Source organism: Octopus sinensis, linkage group LG2, assembly GCF_006345805.1.
Source record: "Octopus sinensis linkage group LG2, ASM634580v1, whole genome shotgun sequence".
Taxonomy (NCBI): domain Eukaryota; kingdom Metazoa; phylum Mollusca; class Cephalopoda; order Octopoda; family Octopodidae; genus Octopus; species Octopus sinensis.
In genome coordinates, this window is record NC_042998.1 from 83,334,589 (window position 1) to 83,357,411 (window position 22,823).

Consider the following 22,823-nt stretch of genomic DNA (forward strand, 5'->3'; position numbering starts at 1 on the left):
ACTAAACAATACACACCATCAGGTAATATTCTTCCACATGTTACTGTACTGTTGGGGCCAGTGAAAGTCTTACAGTCTCCAGATGGTATCTTCCACATCCAAATTTGGCCAGTTGCAGTTCCAGCAAGCAACACATGAGCATGGGAATGCCATTGGATCCACTGAAGAAAAAGAAAAAATGAAATATATATATATCATCATCATCATTTAACATCCATGTTCCATGTTGCACAAGATCTGATTAGGATCTGCATTATGCCCTAATGTATGCTCAGTATAGTTTTTTTTTAATCCTCTTTTAATACCCAACCTACCTTAGAGTGCCCCTGGTTCTATGCCACAAACTCTTTTTTAAAATTATCTCAATTGAAACCTTCCATCAAAATTTGAAGATAATTTACATTCCAAAACATCAGCTTAAGAATGAGAGTTATTTTCTAAAATTCATTATTTTCAAAATTAACAAATGAGAGTCAATGTGTTTCAACAGAAATATGGTAACAAAAACTTGAAAGACCTGGGATAGATTTATACCTTGGTTAAGTGATATATTCATTCATTCAACACTGTATCAAACTGCAGAAAGTAGAATATTATAAATTTATGTCTAGGAAATTTAATAAAATACTTCATAATTATATTTTAGATTTATGCCAAAAATATTACATGAGGTGTGCAAGCTACAAAATAAAGAAGAAAGGTGAAGATACATGTCTTGAAATGTCATAACAAAAAGGAAATAGAGTTCAGTTAACCCTTCTATTGTAATACATTACCTTTATTTTAATTAAGTTTTAAAATAATTAAGAATTTAGTAAAATGAATATGCCACTATTAAGCTGGAGTTTGGAACATAGTTGACATGAAATTTTTGATGAAAAGTTAGTTAGATCGCTTTTAACCCTTTTGTTACCTTATTTCTATTGAGATGCTCGGTGTTTCTTTCAATTAATTTTAAATATAACAAATAATTTAGTAAAATAACTTAGTTATCGTTAAGTTAGTTTTAGGAACATAAATTGTGACTAAGGTTTCGTGGAAAATTTTAATTCAGAACTTTTGAAAACAAGACATTTGTACTAGAGAGCCAGATGCAGTTTCAGGCAGGTTGGTATCAAAAGGGTTAAAATACGAAGTTTGTATCATAATACTAGGGGTGGAGGAACTCACATGGATTGGCATCAAAAGGGTTAACAGAAATGCATAGATGTATATTTTGAAACTACCAAGTGATGGTATAATTCACATACTTATAACATTCAAATATCTGTAAGAAATGATCAGTGCAATATGCATATGGTATACGAAGGGAAGTAATTAAACTCTTACTGATGACACAGGATAACAGAAAATATTTGTAATTAATGAATTCGAAGGAAGGCAACAATAATTACTAATTAATGGATAAGAAGATGGAAAGGAAAATAATATTATTTTGTTTAAAAGATGAAATACATGTACAAATGAATAAAACTTTTGTACATTTTTTCTCTGCATGTAATTTACCATAAATACATAATGATACAAAGCTAAATGAGAGAGAATTTCACACATTCACCTTTCAGGCGACCAAAACAATGGTCCTTTTGGTTTCTTTTTTTTATTTTGAGGGGGAGGTTCTTTTTTTTTCATTATATAATTGTTATCTTCTTTACTTTTATTTGTTATTTGCTTCAGTCATTGGACTGAGGCCATGTTGGAGCATCACCTTCAATGGTTTTGGTTGAAAAAATAACCCCCCAGGACTTAATTTTTAAAAGTTTATTAGTTATCATATCGGTCTCATTTGTAAGAGTGCTAAGTTATGGGTATGAAAACAAAACCAACAGTTGTCATGTAGGAGTGGGGGGGGGAAACAGAGACAAAGAAGCACACACATAGTAAACAGGCTTCCACACAGTTTCCATCTACCAAATTCACTCACAAAGCATTGTTCAGCCAAGAGTGAGGGTAGAAGACACCTGCCCAAGGTGCTGCACAACAGGACTGACCCCAAAACCATGTAGATCAGTGGTTCTCAACCGGGGTCCATATTGCCCTTGAGGGTCCACATCAGATCTTTGGTGGGGGTCACACAACAAAATATTAAATTGAGGATCAACAACAGTATTTTAAGAGCCCCTGAAAAAATTTTGCTTTAGACATAGGTATTGGTATGTATTGCAAGAAACAGCTAGGTTTCTTTCTCTCATATTTTTCATAGTTCAACCTACACAAGTTAATGTGTGAAAACGTTTATAAATAACATTCTATAAAACTAGTTTTTAAACATTGAATGGCTACGGGGGTCTACCGGAATAAATTAGCAATCAAAGAGGGTCCATCGATAAAAGATGGTTGAGAACCTCTGACGTAAATAGAGCAAAGCAAGCCTCTGAACCACATAGCCACGCCTATATAACAGAACCAAACATAATCTGATCCAGAAGGAGATGCTCTTCTGATAGTAATACCTACCTCAATATCATCACATTCAAAAGACCACACTTCTTCTCTACTGCTGACTTTCCAGACTTTGATAAGACCACTCAGGTCAGCTGTAGCAACATAAATACCATCAAAGCTAAAGGCAACACTTGCCACTGAGTCTTTATGTCCTGAAATATAACAAAAATAATATGGTAAGACTTTTATATCTTTAAGATACTTTGTGATTCTTTTATTGGCTTTGGTCACAGGACGCTGGTCATGCTGGGGCACAACTATCCACAGGATTTAATCAACTATATCTATCCCACTAATTTCCCCCGCCTTAGCGAAGGTGGGGGTATTGTTTTTCAGTCGCGTTTGTTTGTTTGTTTGTTTGTGGACATGATATCACAAGAACCACTGGATGGATTCAAATGAAACTTTCAGGGATGTTTGACCTCGTGACTGGCACAAACTGACTAGACTTTGGGATCGATCAAATACCGGACAAGAATTCTGGATTATTTTTCCGTTTTTTATTTTACTTAATTTTTGAGAGCGGTCGGGTTCATTTTTAGTATTCTCGTTTGTGAGACCAGTCAAGTTTATTTAAGATATTCTCATTTTAAAAATCATCTCTGGCTAATCGTTGAGAGAACGTTGGTGTTGCCTTGGCAGAGGTTTGCACTCTCTGAGTACTCATGTTTGTCTGGTATTAATGTATTAATAACAAAACCTTAGAAGACGACGAACGACAAGCCACCAGGTGTAAAGGGAGATAACTACGATGGAATATAATCATAGTTTCTAATTTAGGCATAAGATCAACAGTTTTAATGGGGTGTTAATCAATGGTACCATCGATCCTAATAAACAACTGATGAAAATCAAGGTTGACCTCAGCGAGATTTCAAAAATGAAATATAATAACAAGAGATATTTTCATCAGCACACCAATAGTCTGTGGGATTTGAACTCAAATCGTTCTTTTTGTGAACTTGTGTTATGTATATATGGACGAGGGCAGCTGCATAAAAAGATGCTGATCTCTAACCAAGGAGGGAACCTGTGGAAGGGGAAAACCCAGGAAAATATGGGATGAGGTGGTGAAGCATGATCTTCGAATGTTGGGTCACAGGGAAGGATAAGTGGTTGAGGCCTTTGGTTATTTGTTGTGCTTGTGAAGACTTATCGAGCCAAGTGAAATCGTAGTTGGTGATGGTGATATGTAAAAGCACCTATGTCAGTGACACATAAAAGACACCCATTACACTCTTGGAGTGGTTAGCGTTCGGAAGGGCATCCAGCCATAGAAACCAAACTAAAATCAGGCTGGAACTTGGTACAACTATCTGGCTTACCAGTTCCCATCAAACCATCTAACCCGTGCCAATAAGGAAATCATCATCATTATCATCATCATTTAACGTCCGCTTTCCATGCTGGCATGGGTTGGATGGTTTGACTGAGGGCTGGCAAGCCAGAAGGCTACACCAGGTACCAATCTGATCTGGCAAAAATTCTACAGCTGGATGCCCTTCCTAATGCCAACCACTCTGCTACATGATGATGATGATTATATATTTTATATATATATAATATATATATATATATATATATATATATATATATATATATATATGTAAATTAACTGTTAGGGACATTAGCAGTGTTTGTATGGATGGAGCCTGGTGCAGCCTTCTGGTTCACCAGCCCTCAGTCAAATCATCCAAACCATGTCAGCATAGAAAGCAGACGTTAAACGACGATGATGATATCTAACCCAAATTCTAGCCTAGTGAGCATGGTCGTTGCCAGAACCGCCTCACTGGCCCTCATGCTCGTGTCACATAAAAGTACCCACTACACTTTCAGAGTGGTTGGCGTTAGGAAGGGCATCCAGCTGTAGAAACTTTGCCAGATCAGATCAGATCAGAGGCTCACCAGTCCTCAGTCAAACCATCCAACCCATGCCAGCATGGAAAGCGGACGTTAAACGATGATGATTAGATCACCTTAAACAACAGAGATTGTATCTCTAGACATTTACAACTGTTTAAGGCAATCTAAACAGATCCAATTTAGCTTGGATGTGATAATTATATATATATATATAAATATATATATAAAAGCATCATTCAAATGTAACTGGGATTAGAAAGGGTGCCCATCTGTAGAAACTGGGCCAGATCAGATTGGAGCTTGGTGTAGCCTTCTAGTTTGCCAGCCCACAGTCAAACCGTCCAACCCATGCCAACATGGAAAGCGGACGTTAAACGATATTAATGATGATAAAAGCACCATCCGAGCATGGCCGATGCCAGTGCCACCTGACTGGCTCCCATGCGAGTGGCACATAAAAAGCACCCACTACACTCTCAGAGTGGTTGGCATTAGGAAAGGTATCCATCTGTAGAGACACTGCCAGATCAGATTGGAACCTGGGGTAGCCTCCTGGCTTGCCAGTCCTCAATCAAACTGTCCATCCCATGCCAGCATGGAAAGCAGATGTTAAATGACAATGATGATGATGATGATGATGATATACACACACACACATATATACACACAAACAGATTTTCACACATATATTTGTGTATATGTCTTTGTTTGTTCCCCCAACTGCTTGGTAGTATAGGTTTCTTTATGTCCCCCATAATGTAACGGTTTGTCAAAGAGACCAGTAGAATAAGTAACAGTGTCAAAACAAATTAAGCGCCGGGGTTGGTTTGTTCAGCTAAACCCTTCAAAGCAGTGCCCCAGCCTGGTCAGTCTGATAACTGAAACAAATAAAAGATATAATGTAAAACTGTCGTACCTTTACATTCCAAAATTATGTTTCCATTTTCAATGTCCCACAGATAAGCTTTGTCATCTTGTCCCCCGGTGACTGCCATCTTCAGGCCAGAGGGATGCAGAGATATGCAGTAGACAACATCTGCAGAGATAAAAGAAGTAATTAAAGATTAAAATGGTTTATGATTCATAAGAATACACACAGAATAACAAGAATCTAAACCAATGGCTCTCAACTGGGGTCCATATGACCCTTAGGGGTCCACATAAGGTTTTGTTGTTAGCGTTTATGTGCAATAAAATGATTATATTCCTATAGTACACAAAATATTTTTTTTTATATAATTCCCAACAAGAGCACTCAGAGAAACCTCCACCAAGGCAACACCAACATCCTCTCAACGATTAGCCGGAGATGATTTTTAAAATGAGAATATCTGAAATAAACTCGACTGCTCTCACATATGAAAATACTAAAAATGAACCTGACCACTCTCAAAAATTAAGTAAAAAAAACAGAAAAATAATCCAGAATCCCTGTCCGGTACCAAAACGATTTCAAAATCTAATCAGTTTGTGCCAGTCATGAGGCCAGACATCCCTGAAAGTTTCATCCAAATCCATCCAGCAGTTCTTGAGATATCTTGTCCACAAACAAAGAAACACGACTGTAAACAATACCTCTGCCTTCGCTAAGGGAGATGTAATGATATTTAATTGTAAAAATAAATGGGATTTTTTAAAACATTGAATGGTTATGAAGGGTCCAATACAATAAAATAGGAATCAAAGGGGTTCATAGTCAAAAAATGGTCGAGAACCACTGATCTAAACAATGGCATATTCATTTATTTGCAATACATTCAAGTAGATTTGAATGTGAATACACTGGTGTCTCAAGGACTGGTGCCTCAAGGTCTCATTACATCAATGAATCTTGTGTCTTATGAAGATTTATTAACAAAAAGGTCTCCAATAATAGAAAACAAGTGATCAGCATCTTCACATTTGAGCAAGAACATATTGAGAAAGAACAGATATGCTGTTGCTAAAATAATAAAAATGAAATAAACACATCATCATCGTTTAACGTCTGCTTTCCATGCTAGCATGGGTTGGATGATTTGACTAAGGACTGGTGAACCAGAGGCTGCACCAAGCACAAACTGATCTGGCAAAGTTTCTACAGCTGGATGCCCTTTCTAACACCAATCACTCCAGGAGTGTAGTGGGTGCTATTACGTACCACTGGCACGAGGGCCAGTCTGGTGGTTCTGGCAACAACCACACTCAAAAGGTGTTTTTTTACATGATACCTGCACAGGAGCCACTCCAGCGGCACTGACAACAACTACGCTCAAATGGTGCTTTTCACGTGACACCAGCACAGGAGCCAATCCGTGGCCCTGGCAATGATCTGGCCCTGGCACAGAAGAAGAAAAATTAAAAGAGACAGGGTAGGTAAGTTTTATTCATATTTTTTTTACTTTATCTTGGGAAGATTGTTGTGCTAATAAACACACACATACATTGGCTTTATTTCACTTCATAATTTATTTTCCAATTGGTTAACCATTTAACAATTGTTCAATCAATCAGCTAGGTTCGTCAAAGTCCTTTTATTGCCATTTGCAACTTCATCAATGACATGCCTTCTCTGGTCCAAGCCCCATTTGATTTCTTCCCCTATCCCCACCTTTTCAGTTGTTTTGGAATCAGAACCCAGTGGAATAGGACTGAATCAAAAGATTTTAAAATGAATGAAATTTCAAAATTCAAGTTAAAACTCAAAAATTCTTTAAAAGTTGAAATCTGGATTAAAAGTGTTGACAAATCTAATTATTTTAATTACCGTAACATCAAAATTTGAATAACACTTTAAAAGGAACAAAACAGAAACAAAATGAAGAGAAAAAAGAGAAAAAGTTAGAAAGAGGAAGAAAAAAAGGGAAAGACAAAAAAAAGAGTTCATTTCTGCCCTACATTTTGTCATCTAAGCACTGATTTCAAATATCTCAATTAGGTCAACCCATTTTTCTAAATGGCAAGGTGGGGATATGTACTACAATAGTACATATCCCAAGCACTTACATTTCATTCAGTCTAGATCTTCATATGAGTGTGTGTATGCATGTTATGAAAACTGTTTTATTCTTTGGTATTTTATTGTAATAGAATTCTTATCATGATTCTCATCATTATTCAAATCACCTCAGTATATTTATGCTGTTCACTGCTTTGAATTTAGCCATGTAATTAACACTGCTTAAGTAATTCAAAGTTATTTTCTTTTAACCTAAATCTTTTTCAGTATGTGAATATACACATTCAGATATATATACAGATATACATTTAAACATATATATTCCTTCCTATGCCTGTAAGGCTTCACTTCCATACATGCCCTCTTAATTTAGTTTGTCCTTAGTTGAAAGACACCTGTTGTTAATGAGGAGATCTTGGTGACAGGGTGCATTGTCGTTGTAAAGAAACCAATTCTTCACGCACCACAGATCCGAGCACTTTTGCAGAATGTTCTCCCTCAAATTCTTAAAAACGTTGTTAATTGTCCTCTGATGATCCTTATGCACAAGCTGATGAATTTTCTCCACATTTCTTGTGGTGACACTCATGGCAGGTCTTCCAGGGATATTCTTCCACTTTGGAAGCACTCGTGCCACTCGAAACATTTTTTATGACCCATTGCCTCATCGCTGTAAGCTTGCTGAAGCATGCTCAATGTCTTTGCAGCAGACTTCCCAAGTTTAATGCAAAATTTCACATTGGCTTTTTGTTCCAACTTTCTGTTCAAGACAAAAATTGCAGATTACAGCATTAACCCTTTCATTACTGTATTTATTTTGAGATGCTCTCTGCTTCTTTCAATTACTTTAAATATAACAAAGAATCTAGTAAAATAACTTAGCTATCATTCAGCAAGTGTTAGGAACATAAATTGTGACTAAGGTTTGGTGGAAGATTTTAATTCAAACTTATGAAAATAAGACATCAATACTCAGAGTCAGAGCTGATTTCAGCCAGGTTGGTAACAAAAGGGTTAACATGATCACAAAAACACAAATTTCACAACTTGTGAAGTAAACACAGCAATGTCACTCAGCACATTGCCTCATGAAGGTCACTGGTAGATCTCACTGCACACACAACTGTGTGCTGCTATCTGTTGGTGCACTACAGAACTAGTCCGGGAACATTTTGATATCATGTCATAGGTGTTGGGGAGGTTCTCATAGTCTAAGCCAGTTTCCAGTTGGAATTACTGCCCTCTCTACCAGGCTTGAAAATCACAACTTGCTCCAGCCATAGACACCATACCAAGTTTCATTTTTGACATATGAGGCTCCAACAACGTACTCTTTCTTTGTCAGTCATAATGCTCATGTCTAATGTGACATTTAAGTCCTGCCAGCAATTTGCAAAGAAGGCCACAGATGCTGCAAGTATGAGGATTACCTAGACACCCATGTAGCTAATCAGGTTATTCAAGACAGTGCCATCCCCAATGACTGGTGTAGTAGTATTGTAGTTAGTTGCTTAGAGGGTAAAGATGATGCCTTAGATAGAAACAACTACAGAAGTATCAAACTGCTGGATCAGGTCATGAAAATTATAGAATTATAGCTCAATTAATTAGGAATAGGATTAAACAAGATGTGATGCAATTTGGTTTCGTACCAGAGAAGAGTACTACAGATGGCATTTTCCTAATGAGACAGTTGTAGGAAAAGTATTTGGCCAAAAGTAAGCCATTGCACTTAGCTTTTGTCAACCTAGAGAAAGCTTTCTACAGAGTTCTCCGCTCTATTATCTGGTGGCCTCTAAGGAAATTAGGAGTAGAGTGGGTTGTTAGAGCTCTACATTGGTGCTGTCAGTAAGGTGAGAGTTGGCCACAAATACAGTGATGAATTTAATGTACAAGTAGGGGTTCACCAAGGTTCAGTTCTCAGCCCACTTTTCTTCATCCTAGTCCTTCAGGCAATAACAGAGGAATTCAAAACTGAGTACCCATGAGAACTACTATATGCTGATGACCTTGCTCTTATTGTAGTATCTGTAGCCAAATTTGAGATGGAATTTCAGGTATGGAAGCAAAACCTGGAATCAAAGGGCTTTAAAGTTAACCTAGCAGAGACCAATGTTGTTGTTAGCAAGAAAGCAGATAAAATTCTCCTTCCATCAGGTAAATGACCTGCTCATTATGTAAGAAAGGTATTGGAAGTAATTCCATTTGCTACACTGGTAGGCTCTGGACACATAAGAGGTGCAGTGGAATCACAAGAAGTTTAACAGATAAGGTTGTCTTTGGGTGTGGCAGATGTGCAGGAACAATATACACTAAGGACACACAAGAATTAGATTCTTTCAAATGCCCAAGAAGTGCTCTTGAGGTTGTAAATAGTTTCTATTACCTAGGTGACCAAATTAGCAATAGTGGAGGATGTTCTGAAAGTATTGCTTCTAGAATAAGAATAGGATGGAAGAAGTTCAGAGAGCTGTTACCTCTGTAGGTAACAAAGGGATTCTCTCTCTAAGTGAAAAGTAAATTGTATGATACTTGTATACAAACAGCTGTACTCCATAGTAGAGAGACATGGGCTCTGGATGCGGAAGACATGTGTAGATTAGAGAGAAATGAAGGTAATATGCTCCACTGGATGTGCAACACCAGTGTACATGTAGAGAGAAAAGTTGGGCAAAAGAGGAATTAAATGCAGCATGTTGGTTTGGACATGTGATGCGCATGAATGAAGATAGCTGTATAAAGAAGTGCCAATCACTAAAAATGGATGGTAGCCGCAGAAGAGGAAGACCCAGGAAGACATGAGACGAAGAGGTGAGGACCAGTCTCAGGATGTTGGGCCTCATGGAGGAAATGACAATGGGTCAAGATGTCTGAGGAGATCTGCCCACATTAGTGAAACTGAGTTCTAGAAACGCTGTATGTTCCACCCACACATATCAATAAAACCTTCCATACACTTTACCCCAACAAATCAAACTACATCTCTTCTTCCTCACATTTCCTCTTTCATGCACTTTCCTTATTACTTGCACCCCAATCCTGTCCTCACAACCCTGCTAACTGTATCATTGCTATCACTTATTCCCCACCCCTCTATATACCCAGGTTTTCACCAGCCACTGCACTACTTTTGGCCATTCTGCTTCTTCGGCAATACCCTACCACTTATATTATGACCTCCATACTTGCCACCATCTATTCCGCTCTTCCATCAACCTACCATCCCGTTTATATTCTGATCCCCATTCCTTGTGAGTATACCCTGGCACTATGCCACCATCTCTCTCCTGCACTCTTGCTATCTCCCACTCTCTCTCCCTTGCTCTTCCCTCAGGCTGGATAGCCATGTATCTCCTTTACAGTAGCACACCTGTTTCTGCCCTTATTCCTGATCATTCTCTCTCTCGCTCTCTCTAACCGGGTAACCATGTACCTCCTCTACAGCAAGACACCCGTTTCTGCTTTTCTGTCACACTTGAACCTTTCATTTTTCATCATCTCACACAAGATCACCACATCCGATGCTCTCAAAGATCACCACCTCCAATCCTCTGAAAGGATCTTTGTCTTGCATGTTACTTGGCGACCCTGCCAGTTTTTGGCGCTACACAAAAAGCATCCAGTCCACACTGTAAAGTGACTGGCATTTGGAAGGGCATCAAGCTGCAAAAACCATGCCAAAACTGACCTTATCTGTGCTTGTGCCACATAAAAATCCCTCTGTCCACCCTGCTGGACAGTTGGTGTTAGAAAGGGCATCCAGTTGTAACAACCATGCCAAAACAGACACAGAAGTCTGGTGTAGGCTCCTGCCTAGCCAGCTTCTGTCAAACCATCCAACCCATGCCATCTTGGAAGGCAGATGATGACGATGATGATGACAATAGTGTTTACGTAAAAAAAAAACCCACTTAGGTCATGGCTGATTTAAATGCTGACTAGTTTTTACTAAATTAATTACATCTAATCACATATTAGATAATGAAGTGCATATCACAATTTTCTCAATTATCTGATATACTACTACTACTACTACTAATAATAATAATAATAATAATAATAATAATACAACTACTACTACATTATCATCATCATCATTTACCGTGTACACATGACAGTGACAATCATTTTACAACTACTGCACAATGTTTAAACATGGAGACACAAATATGCACACACACATACACACACATATATATATATATACATATATATTGTATTGTGTCTGGGGAGAGCCATTCTGCAGTTTTTTCTATCTAAGACATCACCTTTTACTCTTTATGCAACTAACTATAATACTATTACATCAGTCGTTGGCGATGGCACCTTCCAGAATAACAGAGGAATTCAAGACAGGATGCCCCTGGGAGCTCCTCTTTGCTGATGACCTTGTTCTTATTGCTGAGTCACTATCAGAGCTAGAGAAGTTTCAGGTGTGGAAGCAAGGTTTAGAATTCAAGGGCCTTAGAGTCAACCTAGCTAAAACCAAAGTCTTAATAAGTAGGAAGGCAGACAAACCACAAATCATTTCAGGTAGATGGCCCTGCTCGATCTGTAGAAAAGGTGTAAGTAGAAACTCTATAAGATGTACCCAGTGCAAGCTATGGATACATGAGATGTGCAGCAATATCAAAGGAAGGTTAACTGGGTAGATAGTTTTTGTATGTGGCTCAGGAGCAATAAACACTGAAAATGTGCAGAGAACAACTTTTGCCACATTGATAGCTTCTGTTACCTAGGTAACCAAGTCAGTAGTGGAGGTGGATGCTCTGAAAGTGTAGCTTCTAGAATAAGAATAGCCTGGGCAAAGTTCAGAAAACTCCTACCTCTGCTGATGACAAAGAGCCCCTCACTCAGTATAAAAGGTAGACTGTATGATGCATGTGTACAAACAGCCATACTACATAGCAGTGAAACATGGGTGGTGACTGCTGAGAACATGCATAAGCTTGCAAGAAATGAAGCCAGTATGCTCCGCTGGATGTGTAATGTCAGTGTGCATACACAACAGAGTGTAAGCGCCTTGAAAAAAAAGTTGGACCTAAGAAGCATCAGGTGTAGTGTGCAAGAGAGACAACTGTACTGGTATGGACATGTGGTGCGAATGGATGAGGATAACTGTGTGAAAAAGTGTTACACCCTAGCAATTGAGGAAATCTGTAGAAGAGGTAGAACCAGGAAGACCTGGGATGAGGTGGTGTAACACGACCTTCGTAAATTGGGCCTCATCGAGGGAATGACTAGTGACCAAGACCTTTGGAAATATGCTGTGCTTGAGAAGACCCGGCAAGCCAAGTGAGACCATAACTTGTGGCCTATGTCAGCAGTGTAACCAGCCTACCTATGCGTTGCTTGCGAAGACCTGTTCAGGCAAGTGAAATCACAATCAAAATCAAATTCGCTGACATGGCCAATGACAGCACCGCCTGACTGGCACCCGTGCCAGTGAAACGTTAAAAGCACCATCTGAGCTTGATCGTTGCCAGGTCCGCTGACTGGCTCCTGTGCCGGTGGCACATAAAAAGCACCATTCAAGCGTGATCCTTACCAGCGTCACCTTACTGGCACATGAAAAACAACATTTGAGCGAGGTCGTTGCCAGTGCCACACATAAAAAACACCATTTGAGCGTGGCCATCGCCAGCACCGCCTGACTGGCCCTCGTACCAGTAGCACATAAAAGCACCCACTACACTCTTGGAGTGGTTGGTGTTAGGAAGGACATCCAGCTGTAGTAACTCTGCCAGATCAGATTGGAGCCTGGTGCAACCATCTGGCTTGCCAGTCTTCAGTCAAACCGTCCAACCCATGCCAGAATGGAAAGCGGACATTAAACGATGATGATGATGATGATGATATATATATATGTGCCATCAGTAATTACTTAGGGTACACAGTTGGTGACGTTTAAGTAGTAAAACGCAAAAAAATAAGTGAAGCACAGGCACGCGACTAAGTTGAAGGCAGATTTACTTCTGCCTTTACAGCATATAAAGAAAGCATTTATAGGAATGTGTGCAGCACATGTACTACAGCAGTTCTATGCATAGTTTAATACTAGATTGAAAGGGGTGAATTATGCCTACCTCATCTACAAAAAAATAAAATATCTAGCATTTTATGCATGGTAATCAGAGTAACCTCCATAGTTTTATTGAATTATGCACATATTATGCCATAAAAGAAAAAGGCTACTATCGATCTATTTTATTCATGGTAGTCACCGCCTACCCAGGTGGTACATCCCTGATATGTATATATATGTATGTATGTATGTATGTGTATATATATATATATATATATATATGTATATATAAAACTGAGAATGTGTGTCTGTCTGTCTGTCTGTGTATTTCCCTAAAACTTGAGAACTACACAACCAATTTCATTCAAATTTTATACATGCCTTACTTAGGGTCCGGGGAGTGTCACCGGTAAAAAAGATTTTGAACTTTTTCCCATAGCAATATCGTATCTTCTCCACAACGATTCCCTGAAACTTGAGAACTACACAACCACTTCCATTCAAATTTTACACATGCCTTACTTAGGGTCCATGCAGTTTCATGGGCAAAAAAATGTTCAACCTCTTGCCTAGAGCGAGCCCATAGCAATATCATATCTTCTCCACTATTTCAGTATTACGTGTTAAAAGTGAAACAAAAACGTTTCTCTATTTTATGTCAGATATTTTCACTTTAACAATAAAAATAATAATAACAATTGAATTATATGTAGTAAGTAATAATTAAAATCAAACTGAAGTATAATATAATCGCAACATAACAAAAGTAAAAATAGCAATTGGTATAAAATTGCATCAATGACTTGAACTTGAATAAGTGGTTTCACATGAATGGGAATAAATTAAAAATAAAATTAGATGGATAATAAAAAATTAAATTAAAGAAAAGACTATTGTCTATAAAGTATACAATGTAGAGAAAAAAGAAGATTTGAACACATGGAGGAAAGCACACATATATACACCTATATGCAACAGGCTTCTTTCAGTTTCTGTCTACCAATCTAATGACAAGGCTATAGTCAGCTTAGGACTATAATGGAAGACACTTGCCCAAGGTATCATGCAGGAGGACTTAACACAGAACCATGTGGTTGGGAGGCAAACTTCTTACCACATGGTCATGCCTGTATATGTGTACATTATTTACAATGGGTGTCTTCATCTTGTTTGTTGCTATCACATATCAGCTGATGTACTCTGCAGTCTTCATCAGGTGTTCTGGTGGAATTTCAAACCCAAGCCTTTATTTGACTAATGGAGTACACTGTTCTCATTCCTTAGGTATGTTACTCTCTCTCTCTTTTACTCGTTTCAGTCATTTGACTGCGGCCATGCTGGAGCACCGCCTCTAGTCGAGCAAATCGACCCCAGGACTTATTCTTTGTAAGCCCAGTACTTATTCTATCGGCCTCTTTTGCCCAACCGCTAAGTGACGGAGACGTAAACACACCAGCATCGGTTGTCAAGCAATGCTAGGGGGACAAACAAACACATATATATATATACATATATACGACAGGCTTCTTTCAGTTTCCGTCTACCAAATCCACTCACAAGGCATTGGTTGGCCCGGGGCTATAGCAGAAGACACTTGCCCAAGATGCCACGCAGTGGGACTGAATCCAGAACCATGTGGTTGGTTAGCAAGCTACTTACCACACAGCCACTCCAATGTTATTTTTCAAGTCCCTGCCTGGGACTGAAATTAGAATGTAAGGGTTAGTAGCCCATAGGCATATAGTGTAGTGGATAAGAGCACAAGCTACTAACCCTCGGATTCTAAGTTCAATCCCAGGCAGGGACTTGAAAAATAACATCAGTAACATACCTTAGGAGTGAGAACAGTGTACCCCATTAGCCAAATAAAGGCTTGGGTTTGAAATTCTACCAGAACACCTGATGAAGGCTGGAGAGTACATCAGCCGAAACATTATGATAACAACAAACAAATGAGGACACCTATCCGTCTATTGTAAATAATGTACATAATTCCTCATCCCCAAAATATAGAATATAATGAGTATATATGTATCAAAAGGATGTGTTATAATACTATTCCACAGGCATACCAACAATTCAACATACTTCCATCATCAGCTTTGAGAGTAAATATGCTTGTGTCTCTTTGTTTTGATATCACATAATTGTTGTAAATGAATGTTATTCATTACCAATATTTTGCTGAAATGTTTGACCATGAGGAAATACTGGTTTCAAATTTTGGCACCGGGCCAGCAATTTCGTGGGAAGGCTTAAGTCAATTACCTCAACCCCAGTACATGACTGCTACTTATTTTATCAACTCGAAAAGAATGAAAGGCAAAGCTGACCATACTGGAAACGGAACTCAGACCGTAAAGACGGATGAAATGCTGCTAAGAAATTTACCTTGATGCAGTAACGATTCTGCCAGCTCATTGCCATGGGGAAATATCACCTTTGCCTGCAAACAGGCATGGGTTGGAAGAAGGAAGGACATTGTGTCATAGAAACCATGCCAAAGCAGGCATCAGAACATATCGCAGTGCTTAGAGCCATCAAATCTGGTCAAACTGTCCAACCTATGCCAATATGGAAGCTGAACTTTGAAGTTATGTTGATGTTTATATATATATATATATATATATATATATATATATTATTCTTTTATTTGTTTCATTCAGTTGACTGCAGCCATGCTGGAGCACTGACTTTAGTCGAATAAATCGACCCCAGGACTTATTTGTTGTAAGCCTAGTACTTATTCTATCGGTTTCTTTTGCCAAACTGCTAAGTTATGGGGATGTAAACACACTAACATCAGTTGCCAAGTGATGCTTGGGGGACAAATACAGACACACATATATATATAAATATATGGCCTCAAGGCTGAAACATATAAAAGAATAAAAGAATACAACAGGCTTCTTTCAGTTTCCATCCACCAAATCCACTCAGGGCTTTGGTTGGCCTGAGGCTATAGTAGAAGACATTTGCCCAAGGTACCACACAGTGGGACTGAACCTGGAACCATGTGATTGGGAAGCAAGTTTCTTACCACATTATATTATAGTATAGTCATTTGAGGCAGTATCAAATTAAAACAGCCATCTAGGGATCATACTCAATGTAACTACACCAGGCAAATTTACTGTGGCATTTGCCCAGAAATAATATTTCTTACAGACATGCTGTGTTTCAGAACACAATATATGTCAGAGGGAGAAGAATACCACAGTAAATTTGCATTTCAACAATGTATTTACATTAACTATGATAGATAGATGCTTATTTTAATTTAACATTGCTTTAATTGCATATAACAGATTTTTATTCAACCTATTTCTTTATTACCCACAAAGGGCTAAACACAGAGGGGACAAACAAGGACAGACAAAACGGATTAAGTCGATTATATCGACCCCAATGCGTAACTGGTACTTAATTTATCGACCCCGAGAGGATGAAAGGCTAAGTCGACCTCGGCGGAATTTGAACCCAGGACGTAGCGGTAGACGAAATGCGGCTACGCATTTCGCCCGGCGTGCTAACGATTCAACCAGACATCTATTTGTACCAGTGTGTGTTTTAAACTGTTTTCTAATAGACTGGAAGTGACAAATCTCATCTAAGCATGTGGATAGTTGTGCGCACACACTATTGACAGGGCTCAAATAGACCAAAAAGCATTTAATGTTCTCACTAGCTGCTGCTCTCTTTTCCAACCATTCTATATACTCTTCTGTCTCTCCCTATTCTCATTTTATTTATCTAACAAGCTATCAGACCCCTTCTCTCCTCCAGTCTTCTTCATTATTGCTCCATCTTTCAACCTATTTTTGTTAATCACACACAGAGACAGACAAACACAGAAAAAAATGAACAAATGTGCAGGCATGGCTGTGTGGTAAGAAACTTGCTTCTCAACCACATGGCTCCAGGTTCAGTCCTACTTCTACAATAGCCTAACACAACAAAGCCTTGTGAGTGGATTTGGTAAACAGAAACTGAAAGAAGCCCATCCTGTGTGTATATATATATATATATATATATAGGTGCAGGTGTGGCTGTGCAGTAAGAAACTTGCTTCTCAACCACATGGTTCCAGGTTCAGTCCCACTATGTGGCACCTTGGGCAAGTGTCTTCTACAATAGCCTAACACAACAAAGCCTTGTGAGTGGATTTGGTAGACAGAAACTGAAAGAAGCCCGATGTATATATATGTCTATATTGTATATTTCCCCTCACCACTGCTTGACAACCAGTGTTGGTTTGATTACATCCCTGTAACTGAGTGGTTTGGCAAAACAGACTGATAGAATAAGTACCAGGCTCAAGAGAAAAAAAGTACCAGGGTTGAATCATTCAACTAAAGGTTCTACAAGGCGGTGCTCCAGCATGGCCACAGTCTAATGATTAAAAAACAAGTAAGAGACACTTACCTGTGTGTTTCTCAAATGTCAATTTTGATGAGTCCGAAACTGGTTCGAACATTTCCACATCTTCAATTTCGCCCTCAGCCCCTGCATCTTCTGTGATATCTTGAAAAAAGACAAACAAACAAAGAATTGGTAAACAAACAAAAAAAGAGCAGTGTAAATTAAATACCACCAAAAACACAGATGTAGCTAGATGGTAAGAAGTTTGTTTTTCAACCACATGGTTCCAAGTTCAGTCCTACTGCGTGACACCTTGGGCAAGTGTCTTCTACTATAGCCTTGGGCCAACCAAAGCCTTGTGAACAGATATGGTAAGATGGAAACTCAAAGAAGCCTGCCATGTGTGTGTGTGTCTGTCTGTCTGTCTTTGTGTCCATGTTTGTTTCCTTCCACTACTTGACAGCCAGTGTTGGTGAGTATACATCCCCATAACTTAGTGGTTTGACAAAACAGACTGATAGAATATATACCAGACTTTAAAAAAAAACTGTCAATTCATTCGACTAAAAATTCTTCAAGGTGGTGGTGCCTCAGCATGGCCGCGATCTAATAACTGAAACAAGATAAAGGACCACCACCACCACTACTTGTACGAACCCTGCTTGGATACCCTCCCAATCTACCAACAATTAACACAAAAACAAAATATTTCCCACCATCATAGGATCCGCAACTATGACTACTGCAACTACTACCACTACTACTGATGTCATTGCTACAGCCACAATTCCACCACTACCACCACCACCACAGTAATCACCCATCTATTATTGCTTCTGTGAATGTGGAGTAAATGTCAGGGATCAAGTCAAAATTGCTGTATTTTCTTTTTACAATAATGTACAAATAAATGTTTCTAATTTAGGCACACAGCCAGCAATTTCGAGGAAAGTTGTTTAGTAGATTAAACTGACTCTAATACTTGACTGGTGCATCATTTTAAGCTCCCTGGTAGGATAAATGGTGAAGCAGGCCATGATGGCATTGGAACTTAAATGTAATCTGCTTGAAAAACAACACAAAACAGTTTCAAATCATCATCATCGTTTAACATCTGCTTTCCATGCTGGCATGGAATGGACAGTTTGATTGAGGACTGGCAAGCCAGGAGGCTGCACCAGGCCCCAATCTGATCTGGCAATGTTTCTACAATTGGATGCCCTTCCTAATGCCAACCACTCCAAGAGTGTAGTGGAAGCTTTTTATGTGCCACCGGTGGGGGAGCCAGTCAGGTGGCACTGGCATCAACCACATTCAGATGGTGCTTTCTACATGTGACCGACCGGCACGGGTGCCAGTCAGGTGGCACTGGCATCAGCCATGTTTGAAATGGTGCCTTTTATGTACTACCAGCACAGGAGCCAGTCAAGCGATACTGTCATCGACCACACGCGAACGGTGCTTTTTATGTACCACCAGCACTGGCATCAGCCATGCTTGACAGGTACTTTTTATGTGCCAATGGCATGAGTGCCAAACAGGTGGCACTGGCATCAGCCATGACAATGACCAATGCCAGGGTCACCTGGCAATCCGCAATCCTGCAACTTAACTGGCAATCCGTTAGTTACAATAATGTGTGTTCCAGATGATCCAATCAACTGAACAGCCTGCTCATGAAATGAACGTGCAAGTGGCTGAGTACTCCACAGACACACATACTCCTAACATAGTTCTCAGAAAGGATCAGTGTGATACAGAGTGTGACAGGCCTGGTCCTTTCAATTACAGGTACAACTCATTTTTGCTGGCTGAGTAGACTGAAGCAACATAAAATAAGTGTTTCTCTCAAGGACACAATACACTGCCTGGAATCAAACTGATGACCTTAGGACCACAAACTGAGTACCCTAACCATTAAACCACATGCCTCCTCTGTACCCATAACTTCCTTTCCTTCTTTTCTATTCCTTGTTTCAGTCATTTGACTGCAGCCATGCTGGAGCACTGCCTTTAGTTGAACAAATCGACCCCAGGACTTATTCATTGTAAGCCTAATTTTATCAGTCACTTTTGCCAAACCACTAAGTTTCTGGGTTGTAAACACACCAACATCAGTTCTCAAGTGGTGGTGGGAGGGACAAACATAGACACACAAATACATAGATATATATATATATAGATATATATATATATATATATATATATATATATATATATATATATATATATATATATATATATATATATAAAATGGGCTTCTTTCAGTTTCCGTCAACCAAATCCACTCACAAGGCTTTGGTCAGCCTGAGGCTATAGTAGAAGACACTTGCCCAAAGTGTCATGCAGTGGGACTGAACCCGGAACTATGTGGTTGGGAAGCAAGCTTCTTACCACTCAACCACATATTCAGATAATATGCTGTGATCTTGAGGGAGATTTGATTGATTACTATTTCTAGCATTTCAGACCAATAGACACAAGCATAGCTATGTGGTTACAAAGTTTGTTTCCTAACTACAAGGTCACAAGTTCAATCCCATTGTGCAACACCTTGGACAAGTGTCTTTTATTATAGCCCTGGGCCAACTAGGGGCTTGAGAATAGATTTGATAAACAGATACTGAATGAAACCTGTCGTGTGTGTGTGTGTGTGTGTGTGTGTGTGTGTGTGTGTGTGTTAGTGTCTCCTTATCTTGACATCATATGACTGTTGTGCATAAAAGTTAATTTCCAATATTCTGTGAAAACATGTTCAGCCAAGGGGAAATATTAATTTACTTGAAAATAGGTGAGGGTTGGTGACAGGAAGGGCATCTGGCCATATAAAAAATCCATGCAGCATGGAAAAGCAGATTTCAGAAAGATGATGACAATGATGATGATGAGGAGTGACCACACATAGGTTGTCTTGTTTAACTAGAGGAGCAAGCTGTTGTTGTTTAGCTCAAGGTCAACACTGAATGAGCAGACTTGTGATCAAAGACATTCCAGCCATGACCATCACATCTGATCAGATAGTATATCTAAGTCCATATTAACAGTTAATATGTCCTTTTGTAAGACAGTAGGGTGTGATGTAGAGTAAGATTTGACTGCTATTTTTAGCCAAGCAACTTCAAACAGCCCCCACCATCACTTCATGGGTCTAGGGTAACAAGGTGTCAAGAGTGACATGGCACAGGATTAATTGTCTTGCAGTATTTAGTTCATGTTTTGAATCAAAATCCTGTTAGGCCTGACTATGTTACTCTTTTCCACAGCCCTAATCCATGTGACTAACCTCACACAAACAAGCTTCTACATGATCCTTCAATCTGTTAGAAATAGCAGCTAAATTTCATTAAATTACTCCCTAGGGCAATGCCAGTACCCCGTGCCGGTGACACGCAAAAAGCACCATCCAAACGTGGCTGATGCCAGTACCTCCTGACTGGGTGGCACATAAAAAGCACTATCTGAACACGATCAATGCCAGGCTTGCTTGACTGGCTCCTGTGCCAGTGACATGTAAAAAGCACCCACTTCACTCACAGAATGGTTGGCGTTAGGAAGGGCATCCAGCTGTAGAAACATTGCCAGATCAGATTGGAGCCTGGTGCAGCCACTGGCTCTCCAGACCTCAGTCAAACCGTCCAAACCATGCCAGCATGGAAAACGAATGTTAAACGATGATGATGATGGACACATACAATGTAATCCAAGGCATACAAAGAGACAAATTGCTGGAACATCTCTGATCATAGGTTTGCTTAATCAGAGCTGACCTGGGGTTAAACAACAGCAATAAGATCTCGTAGATGAGCCAACAAGGGAACTCTTCAAAACAACTTCATCCATATGTGCCCATAAAAAATTTCACTGTATTCAGATTAAGCGTTATGGTAAGCTTTCACAATCTGGGAGAGAAGCAGCTGTTAGCTACGGGTGTCAATTACCTACTGAACAGTCTGGCATTGATCACATTTGGATAGTGCTTTTTACATGCCACTGGCACGAGAGCCAGTTAGGGGGTACTGGCATCAACCACATTTGGATAGTGCTTTTTACGTGCCAGTCAGCTATTCAATACTCTAACAACTCCACCAGTCCGTTATTCTAGTCAGGTATTTTATTTACTGCCCTCAGAAGAATGAACGGCAAAGCTGACATAGATGGAATTTGAACTTCCTGTCGCCAACCCTCACTGGTTTCCATGCAAGGTAGTATTTCCTCATGGAAGACTGGAAAATCGCTTGTATGGCAGTGGTGCTCATTTACAATTAATATATGATGTCAGGACAAGGTACATATGCACGTGCGACAGGCGTCAGTTTCCATCTACTACATCAATTCACAAGGCTTTGGTTGGCTTGGGTCGATAGTGGTAGAAACATGCCCAAAGTGCCAAGCAGTGGAGCTGAACCTAAAACTACATGCTTGGGAAGCAAGCTTCTTAACCACACAACTATAAGATTATTTTTTAATGAATCAATTTTACATTATTCACATTATTTACAGCTGACGGATATTTGTCCTCATCTTGTTTGTTGTTAACACAACGTTTTGGCTGATATACCCGCCAGCCTTCATCAGGTGTCTTGGGGAAATTTCGAACCTGGGTTTTCATTCCTAAGGTATTTTTCGATGGTGTTGTTGTTGTTATTATTATTATTATTATTCAGGTCACTACCTGGCGTAGTGGTTAAGAGCGCAGGTTACTAACCCCAAGATTCCAAGTTCAATTCCAGGCAGTGACCTGAACAACAACAACAACAACATCGAAAAATACTTTAGGAATGAGAACCCAGGTTCGAAATTTTCCCAAGACACCTGCTGAAGGCTGGAGGGTATATCAGCCGAAACGTGTTAACAACAAACAAGATGGGGACAACTGTAAATAATGGTTAATATAGGGCGTAACAAATATCAGAAAATCAAAAAAAAAAATGTGTGTAATAGGTGTAAAACAACTTCCTATGAACGAATATGAAAAAAAAAATTCGCGCACGCGAAAGGGGGGTGGGGGAGAGGCCTCGGAAAATTCACATCGGGAAGTTCCGAAAGCGTCTGAGGAGCTGACCCGGGCACCAAAACAAAAAAAAAATAGTGTAATATGTGTAAAACAACTTGCTCTAAACGAATATGACAAAAAAAATGCGCTCTCGCGAAAGAGGGGTGGGGGAGAGGCCTCGGAATATTTATATC

General features: G+C 39.3%; 1 protein-coding gene across 1 annotated transcript in view; it reads right to left on the minus strand.

The window, feature by feature from the left end:
• LOC115223381 (angio-associated migratory cell protein) overlaps window positions 1-22,823 on the minus strand; it is a 38,033-nt gene that overhangs the window by 12,285 nt on the left and 2,925 nt on the right. Inside the window, exons 2-5 of the mRNA XM_029793894.2 lie at window positions 17,700-17,798; window positions 5,228-5,347; window positions 2,458-2,597; window positions 17-161 (exon numbers count right to left, since the gene is read on the minus strand). Of these exons, the coding sequence (XP_029649754.1) occupies window positions 17-161; window positions 2,458-2,597; window positions 5,228-5,347; window positions 17,700-17,798 (504 nt within the window). The remainder of the gene's footprint in view (window positions 1-16; window positions 162-2,457; window positions 2,598-5,227; window positions 5,348-17,699; window positions 17,799-22,823) is intronic.